The sequence below is a fragment of the Pithys albifrons genome, chromosome 2, assembly GCF_047495875.1.
Source record: "Pithys albifrons albifrons isolate INPA30051 chromosome 2, PitAlb_v1, whole genome shotgun sequence".
Lineage (NCBI taxonomy): Eukaryota > Metazoa > Chordata > Aves > Passeriformes > Thamnophilidae > Pithys > Pithys albifrons.
Genome location: NC_092459.1, coordinates 18,279,264 through 18,290,502, shown reverse-complemented (window position 1 = coordinate 18,290,502; position 11,239 = coordinate 18,279,264). Strand labels below are relative to the sequence as shown.

Sequence of the window (11,239 nt, the reverse complement as noted above, 5' to 3'; positions counted from 1 at the left end):
TTCCTATAAGGTTTAGGGTATACTAAGCCATAGAAAGACTTGTGATTTGGCATTGGATTTTGCAGTAGCTGGGCTCAGGGCTCTTTGAAGACAAGGTGTCACCACAGCTCAGAGAAACTTATCTAGAAGACATAAACCAAGCCAAAGATGATGTTACCAACACGTATCAAAGAGGAAAACAATGAAAAATTATATGCTAAGTTATGCGAGAAGAGCTATGTACATGAAAAAGGACTAGACTCTTGGTCTCTGATTTTGTAAGCCTCTGCTTATCTATATACATTACATTCATTTCTTGACCTTTTTGGATGATCAGTCTTAGTTTCTGTGGCATAGAGACAGAAAAAGATTGAGCAGAAGGATGTAAAACATAAGTGGAAGCATTATTCAGAGAAAAAGATTACAAAAATGAGGTGAGGACAATAGTGCCTTGTGCAATGATTAGCACACGAATGAGTTCACTGGAAATGTAAACACAGAAAGGGACTGTCAGAGAGGGCGTAAGACGAGCAACTCAGACTGATGAATAACTGAGGAAGTGGCTAAGACTTCCTGCTCACCAAAAACAGTGACGTAAGAAGACGTTGGGCTAACAGGAAGGAATAAGGGAGCATTCCCCTCAGCGTGCTCACCTGTACCTGCCTCTTTGTGCAAGTCTAAATCTCAGTGCTGGCTGGTTCAGCACTTCTGTGTCAATTGCCACCTGAACGATAATCTCGTGTTTTTGTGGGCAATTGTGGATGATTGATATTCTGGTTCTTGCTACCCCTCTGAAGAACATGAAGGTTGGTACTCCTGTGGAGCTCTTTATAACGGACACAAAGTTTGAAACCCAGACAATCATAGCTCTTAGATATTTTTAATCAAAACTACTGAAGCAACTCAACTCCTGTACAAATGTAGAAGCTTATTTTACAGGATTTCATGTTCTTTAAGTAGCCAGACTCATTCCTGGAGGTGGATATATGTAACTGACTTTGATGCAGAGGTTGTTTTTCTCTGGTACTGTTTCTTTTTCTGCTATATCCCAAATTTTATTGGCAAGTCTAAGTGACCAAAATTCTCAACACTTTTTGTCACGGAAACCTCCACAGACTAAGCTGCTGTTACATTGTTGCCTGCAAATGACAAGAGTAGTCCTTTCTAAACCCATTTTATTTCCAAAGATGGGGCATCTACTACCTCTCTCTGCAACATTATACTTAAGTGAATTCATACAGTGCCTTCTAGTCCTGCAGGAGAAAACCAAGATAAGTATGGCCCAAACACTAAACCTTCTCAAAATCTGAAGGCATCTTTGCAAAGTAAAGCCAAATCCTGTATTTGCTTGTTTGCCTGATGTTGACATAGGCTGTTCTTTGGCAAAAGCTCTTGGAGATAGTAACTACTTTTGCAGTTCTGTATTCAGAATGCACCAACATCTACAATACATATACACCTGAAAAGGCCTTTTTCTGGTTTCTTGCCAACACTTATTATCCAGAGATGAACCAGTAGAGAAGCAGTGAATCACTAAACTGTGGACTTTTAGATGTTGCTTGTATGAGACAGTCCAAGAACAGGAGCTCACAAAACCTTATTTCTGGAAGAAATCCACTGGACTTCATAAAATATGGGACAAAGGTGTTATGTGGAAAGTGACATAAGAACGATGTTCCTAAATGCAGAGCTGGGCTGTAGTCACAGGTTACTCAGATTGTGATGGCTCCTTCCTCTCTAAGGCATGTTATGTTATGTTAATGGGACATTAACTTCCATAGAAAAGGCGATGCACAAATTGTCACCGCTTTCCAGACTTGTTTTGTACCTTGCACTGACATAGGTCAGCCTGGGCTTGTGAGAGGAAGGTTACATGTCAACAATGACAAAGTTGCTCTTGGGTTTTTGTGGAAGAGCCTAATCTGCACAGCAGCATTGTTTAGCTTAGCCTCCAGTTGTGTTCAAATGCTGCTGGTGAAACACTCATTTCTGAGTAGGTTAGACCATTCCAAAACGAGAACTGTGAAACTGGAGTGCATTGGTCTCTGGTGAAACCTCACTGTATGCAACCATTATTTCTGCTGCTTTCTTCACAAAATAAATAAACAGGGACTTGGCATCATATATTGAATTCCTTCTATGGAAAGAACAGTCAAACAGCAGCTTGTTAATAAGATTCTGGAGATAATACTTTTTCCAAGCAGAACCTCAAACTCGCTGCCACTTTGGACACTGGCTGTGAAGAATGTGGTATTGCCTGCAGCACACTGCAGCTTTTGACAGTGAGCAAAACCAAACGTAATACTACAGTTCAGAAAAAAATAGCATCCTTCAGAAATCAACTCTCTATCTTTTCAACCATATTCTGAAATGAAAAATATTACACTATTGTAGAAGAGTCCTAGCCTCATATATTTCAAATTTACTGATATCGAGAGCTAATATTTACTGTGCCATCTCCTTGTGAGATTCCCTGCCTAAACTCTCAGCCAGGGGTCTGGACACGGCCCAGGGAAGCATTGCACTTTCAGATGTTCATATACCAGTATCAGACTCACTCACAGAGGAATCAATTCCCTAATGGGATTCCAGCTTTAAAATAATAGTACCTTAATACAGACAGCAAAGTAAAAACATACTTTAAAAAAACCCAAACATTAACTTTCAGAGTGGCAGTTTTATTTGTATGCATTCAGTAGCACACAGGGTTTTTTTCATAGAAATATAAACATAGCAAGGAAGAAACATCCATACCAAATGTGACCAGATCCAAGAAACTCTATGGGAGGCAATGACAAGACAACTTGCTCCCAGAAGGAAGTTTCTGCTTAATCCTCACCAATGTAGAGCTTGACCAATTTCACAAAACATGAAGACTTTTATCCCTTAGAAAACTAATATACATATTATAGAACAATCTGTGTTTCTTACATATAGATTTCTGTACAGTAATATTTACAGTATATTGCAAAATTCCAGTCGTTACATGATTGCAAATACTTGCTTCCAGCCATAAACCCCAGACTTTGTACCTCTCTCCTGTTATTGTACAGCTGTGGACATTGCTCCTTGTCACAGCACCGGAGCACCTTGAAACACTTGGGTGTAAACAGCAGTTGGCTCTGTACACTTGCACACCATTTGACTATTTTTGTTTACATAGTTCTAGTCAAACAAAATCATTCAACTTATGACTTGCCTTTGTCCTCAGCCCCAGTTTAGGCTCCCAGAAAACTGGAAAACAACTCTGCTGCTAAAACTTCTGTTCAGACTGCAGTGGCCCACTTTACCACACCTTACCACTAAAGCTCAAAAATCCCACCCTTTCCAAAGTGGGTCTTTTGTAATAATAAAGAAAAAACAAAACAAAACAAAAAACAAAACCAACCAACCAACCAACCAACAACAAACCTGGAGATTTTTTTTTTTTGAGAAAAAGATAAGGATTGACTAACATTAGCAAGTTTTTCTCATTTTGAGGGATACACCTGAAAAACCCAGCAGAAGAAAAGCCTGTACATGTAACAGTAACAGGAGCTGAATGAAGACCAGAGCTCCCACCATTTGGAAAAAGCACTGAATTACCCATTCCCAGGATGTGTGGAGAAAGAAAGATTGTCATCTACTGTTGTTCTGACATACTGGGAAATGTAAATTATTAGCTTCCCCAGAGGTATTATTAAATAAAGAACATCTGTAGATTTTTAGGAAAAGATCTTAGATAGGTCCATATCTGAAGTAAATGATACCTGTAAGATCTTGGAATTCCTGTAAAGCTTGAACAAAGACAGAAGTTTTGCCACATATCAGTGTGGAAAGTCACCCCAACCCCACCAAACTATTCACAAAGACAAAAAAGGGGATTAAAAAATATTCAGAATGGGGCCAGTTCTGATTTCACTAACTTCTGCCATAAAACCTTCACTGGTTTTGAGAAAGGCTGATGTTCAGTATTTTCAAGCAAATTAAACATATTCCTTCCTAACATTGAAAACTCAAGAGCAATACATATTTCATCTTAACTTTTGAGAGCTGCTCAACTGAAAGAGCAAAAACAAACAAGTTTGAAAATGAAACCAAAAATTTCCTTGGAAACAAAACAAAATAATTCTCTTCTGTGGTGGGGCACTGAATGGCAATGCAAAAGATTTTTGCTGCACTCTGAACTGTCTACAGTCATTCATCTTTGAAAAGTAAAGCAATCCTTAGCTCTGACAACTATGTATAAATACGTATGTGGTACAGCACCTTGAGAGAGTGAACAGAACAGATATGTCAGGTCATGTTCCTGACTAACAAATCTAGATTCATCCCTTAAAAACCTACACCTTAAGTGGATAAATATTAGCAGCATCTTGGAGCATTCTGAGAATCATCCTTTCATAATAATGTAACAAATAGACATGGAAATTTCATTATTTAAGAAAATATCTGTCTGTACTCTCCCTCTAAATCTGCAGGAGCTCACTCATACAAACTATTTAGTTTTATCCCAACTAACAAGTGGGTTCAACAATTATTTTATCTGGAATTGTTATCTAGTTATCTCAAGAACTTCAGACATGTAGACCTTAGTATGTAATACCAGAAAACAGAAGACAAACACCTTGCATTTCCAGACTGTTGCTATAATTGAGAACCAACCATCCAGAGACTGACAAGCACATTTTAAACATGGAAATGAAACTCAGATGATATTTAGCTGATGTCAACTAAGTCTCTCGATGAGCTCTTCAAGGGCAACTCTTCTATATCCATGGTAACACAATGCAAACTTTTAATCTCTGCAGGACCCCCAGGTCAAGTCCCCATTATGCCAGTGGGGCAGTTATCACAAATGGGTATCCATACAAATGAAAGGGAAACTAGCTTTGGCTTTGAGGTTTTTTTTTTTTGCAGTGTTTTGTGCTTTCTAACATCCACATAGAAATACTTTGGTGCAAGATATTGTACAGCAAGCAATGACGGATTAGGCTGTTTGAGGCACAGCCAGCAAATTCCGTGAGTTATTGCAAAGGCCTCATTCACTACACTTATGATCCAAAGTATCAGCTTTTAAAACACGTTTGGCTCAGCCAGCCCAAATGAAGCATTTTACTGATGATACTGAGTAAGGTGCTGTCTACACTGGGTGTCATCAGGACTAGCCTGGCTGTTTCCTGGCCTGGCTGTTTCCTGGCCTGGCTGTGCCCTAATATGCCTTTTGGCCTTGCAGCACAGGGATGCCACTTGCACAGCCCTACTGCAGACCCATGCTAGGGAAGCGTGGCTTTACACAGCCTGGGATACAGACTCCTAACATGATTCTGTAAGCCACCTGCCCACCCACCGTGCATAAAATTAAAGGTGTTAAACCACAAGCTGCCAAACCTTGAAATGTTTGCAATGTCAGAGCTGGGGGTGCACTGCAAACAAATTGTGTTCTGCAAGCAGAAACAATGCATAACCCTCCCTCAATACCTGTTTTTTTTTGGAACCGTGCTCCTGGAAGTATTTTGGGCTATTCTTCTCCAATGGCTGAGCAAGCTGTGTGACAAACTAGCAAGAGAAAACTAGACGGATACAAAGTACACCAACTTGGTTTGATACTCTCAGAGAAAGAGAGGTTTGGAAGGGATTTAGCTTACAGTATGTTTGCCAAGTACCCCAGATAAAGCTGCCACAGTTAGTCCTCACCAGTCAAGTAAATGACGTGGAATGATTTCAGGATGAGCCCTGGTCATACAGTCCTGGTAAGACAGAGACTTTGAACATGCAGGTGGAGTCTGTCTGTAAGGAAATGCCTGACCCAGAGGTCATTGCCACTTCATTCCCACTTTCTCCGCCCATCCCTGTCATCAAATTCATTGCTGGAAAGAGATGGGTGCACAAAACAGACCTTCTGTCACAACCTGGACTGGCATCCTGAGGCAGTGAGCTCATGTTGAATGTTATTGTGGATGGCAGCTGCAGCCATGCTTTGCTTTCCCAGGGGCTTTCATTTCCCACTGTCTTGCTGGGGCACAGTTCACAATCTCCACTTGTCATTGCAGTCATGGACATCCTTGGGCTTGACAAGAGTGAGGCTTCCAGGGGATGGGTGCAAGGGTAGGAGGCAACAATAAAATACTAAACTTGGACAAACTAGCCTTAAGCCAGATGAGGGAAGAGTTTCTTCCTGTGTCTGGTTTTGTTCAACTTCCAAGTCAAGAATTCTGAAGAAAGAAGAAAACAAATATCATTTCTTATTTACTACATCAGACAAGCATAAGGGGATACTCTAAAGCTTTTATTCAGCTGCTTATGGCTATTGCCAACATAGTAATTCCCCTCCTAGGAGATTTCCACTTGAATAATGCCCATCTGTTTAAGAAGGATGCTGAAACTTGAGGCTGAATTATCTTGCTTCAGCTCAGGAAGGAGGATGCAGAGTGAGCCTTCCTTCCTTCTTAGAATCAAGCAGGACTGACAGTAAGAGGAGCTGAACTGCAGAGGTGAATCTAGCAGTGTCCTACCACGGGACAGCAATGCCCATCTTGCTGAAAACCTGTTTTCTGAAGCTCACAACCCACAGATTCTGCAATCATCATTCTGATGAAACATGTTAAGGAACCTGACCCTTCAAATAGCCTTTTTATTTACATGGTGCTCCACCTGGTCCTGGAGAGCTCATGACAAATTAACGGAAACATAAAATATGAATGGAATGATCACTGGTCCATAAAAGCCCTGCAGTTCTTGAAAGGTGTCTTATACATAATGAATGTTGGGATTTCAGAAAACGGGTTCCAGCCTTATTATCCAAAGAAGATGCAACAATTTTCAAGCCTCTGTATAAAACAAGGAACTTTTGAGGATGTTCTTGGGAGACCCAGGAAGAGCACATTGCTCCCCAGTGCAGCACAGGAGTCTACTGCAGTAAGCAAACTAAACAGAACCAAATACTTGAATATTGTGAAAACATGGATATACAACTTGATGCTGCATTGTCAAAGAAAGTGTACGACTGAAAGAAAATTTTGATCAGAACTAAAAGATTTATCTTGCAATCATGTGGTGATAAAAACTCTTTCCTTACAATCTGCCCAGTAAGTGTAACATTTAACTTATGGTTACTCTTGATGGCCCTTGTCCTTTATTCTGGGTGTTGTGTACAGGTAGTTTCAGCTGACCTTTCTGAACTTCCTGCTTCTGTGGCCTAAATGATAAGTACGTTCTCAAGTTTTCAGAAATTACCCTACTGCTGAGATCTGTCAGCTGTAAATCAGCCCTAGTATCCTTAAAATTTGGTTTATAATAAGGACCCTATGAATCAGTGCTTCTTAGGCTATCAAAAATGTTGGTGCCAAAGGAAATAGCTACAAACGTGACGTTCTCCCTTGTTCTATGTATTAAAGTTATTGCAGAATGACTATAGACTGACTTGAATAAACTTGCTGTTTACTTCACAGAGATCTTTGCACCAGCCTGTTAGGCTACATGCTATGAAGTACCATTTTATGTTATATGTTAAAACCAAAAAGTCACTGACCAAGCCCATGTGAGGTTACACTGGTTCAGCCCCTGAAAAAGCACCTCCCCCCTCCTGCCCTTGCCTTTGCCCTGGTGTAGCACCTCCTCTGAAGACTGCCAAGTTCCCTGGGGTGCTCACTAGCATCTCCTGCCTCAGCTGCAGAGTTGGACATGCTTAGCACTGAGAAAATAGATGGAGAAAGGGCCAATTGCTCCCTCTGTAGCCTTCTGGCCTGAGACCCTGAACCCAGCAGGGTCATTCAGGAGCAGGCTTTTATTTGTTTGTTTTTCTTGTGTGGTTCATGCTTGCTGGAATGTTCCTCCCATCCTCTGTGTTAACCAAGGTTGGAAGCTGCAAGGAACTTCACAAAACGACCACCTTCCTCATTTTGTTTTGTATATCTCCATGGCCTATTGCACAGGATGAGCAAGGAGAAGCGATTAGCTCAGGAGAGCCCTTTCTTCTCTCTAAGGTTATTTGGGAAAGGATCTGTTACATAACAACACTTCTTCAACTTGTCAGCCAGACACCTGACAAGCATTCTTATCTCCAAGGGCTCGAAAAGGCTGTGCGAAAATGGCTCTCAGCCCCTCTTCCTCCTCTTGCAGGAAGAAAATAGGCTTTTGAGAAAAATTCTATTCTAAAGGTGAACCAAATTTCACATAATTAAAATTAATTTCAAGGAAGTAAATGGATTTTTTTATTATATGGATTAAAGGAATCAGCAGTGACAGCTCCACATCCATGTAGGAAAGAGGCTCAAGCACTACAATTCTCTACATTCATAAGGCCCATATGCTTTATCAACAGCTGTATCTACACCAAGTGATGTCCTTCTCACGCACCAATTACAAACTGTCAGAAAATATACATGTAATCCTTCATATCAAGACCTATTCATGCAATTTTTAAATACCACACTAAGCTGTGGTACTTGTCCTAAGGGCATTATGTACTGGAAGGAGAAAAACTGTTATCTCCTAGATCAATACCAAACACTCCATGAATATAGTTATTTTTTCAGGAGATCATATGCAAAACAAACACCACTTTTATGAAAACCAGGATATAGGCTTTTAGCAGGGCTAAATTTGTTCTGCTTCTTTCTGTGAAGTAATTGATTTCCAAGTCTAGGTCCACACACTTGTATTAGTTATCTTTAGTTTAAATAGTGAAGTACCCCTCTGACCAAGGCGAACCACACAACCCATTCCCAGCTACCAAAGCCAAACTACACGGCAAAACCCAAAGTAGAGGAAAACCCAAAGCCTGTGAAATGTTAGGGGGTCACCTGGAACAACAGAAAGCTGTAGAGGACATAAGATTGCTAGCAAGAGCATCGACCCAGTTTTGTTTTCCTGATACCTGGGGATGCCTATGGGAAAGGGAACAGAGAGAGGGGAAGGAAAGCAAGGAGGGGAAAACAGTGCAGCGTGGTATAAATATAGTGTACTCCTAATGAGTAATAGTTTTAGCAGAATAGTATAAATACAGTATACTCCTAATTAGTAACAGTTTCAGTTCAGTCTCTTATCAAAGCAAAGAGCTGAATACTTTTCTAAGTTGTTTTGGGTTTTATTTTGGTTTGGGTTTGGGTTTTTTCCCTAGCATTTAATACAGCAGAAAATAGAGAAAACAAGCTATTTGCAAAGCAGGAATCTGCAAAGTACAGACATCCTTCATAGACACTGACTCTTTAATTTCATGTGGGGGGTCTGACCTACACCTGGCAAGCTGCAAGCATTTATTTGTTTTTATTTTGGCTTTTTTAATAACATGGATTTCTGCTTTGCAAAAAAACCATACTTGTAATACATGGTAAAGAAAAATTTCCTTCAGCCCTTCATGAAAAGATAATATAAACCAAGAAAAGCCAACTACTCGCTAAAGAGGAAAGAGAAACACAGGAATCGCCAGGGCGAGGCTTTGCACACACCTTGAATTCACCAGGCTGCAATGCACGCTGAAAGAAGCCATCATGCCAGTTCCTGGATCACCTTGTTATTCTCCTTGGCTTTCTTACATGTGTACAACCATTTGATTATCCGAGCGTTGCGCTCAATGACAGAGGTGCTGCTGGGGACCTGCTCTGTGAGTTCATCCTCCAGCAGCCCCTCATCCCCACTGTGCCTCGTGAAGTCACTCTCAGATGTTGCCACACTGATGCTGCGGATCTTGAAGGAGACATTGTCAGACACCACGGAGAAGTTCTCTCTTCCAAGATCCTCAATTACCTCCTGCTCCAGGCCACAGTACTTGAAAAACGTATCAAACTCAGCAAAGGACTTGGAGTAGCGAGAGCTGATATCCGACTGGGAGCGATGGAGACCTCTCCTCTTCACCTCCTTGACCTCTTCAGGAGGTATACTCAGTTTTGAGGGTGTCCCATCCTCTTGTGTACATACCCCTGGGCCTTTGGTGCTCACAGGGACAGTTTGCTCCACTGCATGGTCGCTTGGCTCATGGTCATCATCTTTTCCTGAGACAGACTCGTTGCTCTCGGTGGCTGCAGTGTCCTCCATGACTCTGGGCAACTCTGGGGAAGCCAACTGCTTCTCCTTTATGGACCCCTGGAAAATTCTCCTCACCAAGTTCCCCCGTGAGCTGTCCTGGCTTTGACCTCTGCCAAACTCACATTTCTGACGGTAAATCACCAGGGAATCCGGCCGCATCTGCCTCTTGTGGGTGCCGCGCCTGGCAATGGGGGGGCCGTGCTGCAGGGGGGCGCGGCAGGAGTACGCTGCCTTGGCCAGTTCCAGGGGCTTCGTCCCCTTCCCTCTGCCCAAGTCCCTGCTGACAGCTTTGCTCTCCACCGAGCAGGTCTCGCTGCTGCTCTCCGAGGCTGAGCTGAGCGAGATGACGGGCTCCTGCCTGGTGCTGATGACCTGCTGGCTCTTAACGTACTTGGCCTTATCGGCGGCCAGTCTCTCCACGGCACTTTTCCTGCCCGGGTTGCCGGCCTCCATCTGCCTGCGGAGGTACTCGGGCCCCTTGTTGAGGAGCCGCAGGGGCAGGGAGGAGTGGAGGTCGGAGATGGCGTGCATTCCCACGGCCCGGGAGAGTTCAGCTGGCATAGCAGTTTCAGAGACGCGGATCCTGCTTCCGTCCCAGGAGGGAAGGGAAAAAAAAAGAAAAGAAAAAAGAAAAAAAGAAAAGAGAAAAACACAGAAAGCGGTGAGAGCACCCCCTGCGCGGAGACGGTAGCTCCGAGGGCCGAGCTCCAGCTCAGCCGCGCCGTCGGGGCGCCGGGAGTCCCGTCCGCGCCTCCCGCCCGCCCCGCCGGCCGGGGACAGCCAATCCCGGCCGGGAGGAAGGCAGGGAGGAGGGAGGGAGCCGCCCTGGTGGAGGCAGCGGCCCGGCCCCCGCCACCTCACGCGGCACGGGGGTGGCCGGAGCTCCAGGGGCATAACGCTGCGGTGAGGTCGGCACCGACTCCTGGGCACTCCGAGGGTTTGCTCCCCTCAGAACAGCCTCTCTCGGGCCGCCTCCGGAGGACAGGACGCTGCTTTAGGGCCTGACCCGCAGACCCCAGCGGAACTTCCCGTGGGGGAGCGACACCTTGCACCGCTCCCTTCGCGGCTTTCGCACGTTTCAGTGCCCCCCGCGCCGGTTTAACTGGCGGCCGTGCCGGGTGCTGAGCTCAAAGGCATTCTTGCCATTGGAATGGTTTGGAAACGACGGGGCTCGGACTGCCGGCGCCCAGCGGCGGAGCAGGGTCCGGGCACGCCGGGTGGGCAGCACAGATGTGCCTCCAGCTGTGCCTCCAGC

At 43.8% G+C, this 11,239-nt stretch overlaps 1 protein-coding gene across 1 annotated transcript; it reads right to left on the bottom strand.

The window, feature by feature from the left end:
• Positions 1–2,641: 2,641 nt before the first annotated feature.
• FAM110C (family with sequence similarity 110 member C) lies at positions 2,642–10,734 on the bottom strand. Its single transcript, XM_071548421.1, has 2 exons — positions 9,408–10,734; positions 2,642–6,173 (listed from the first exon to the last, which is right to left on the bottom strand). Exon 1 carries the CDS (start codon positions 10,543–10,545, stop codon positions 9,448–9,450), a length of 1,098 nt encoding a protein of 365 aa, XP_071404522.1. The 5' UTR covers positions 10,546–10,734; the 3' UTR covers positions 2,642–6,173; positions 9,408–9,447.
• Between the last annotated feature and the right edge of the window lie 505 nt (positions 10,735–11,239).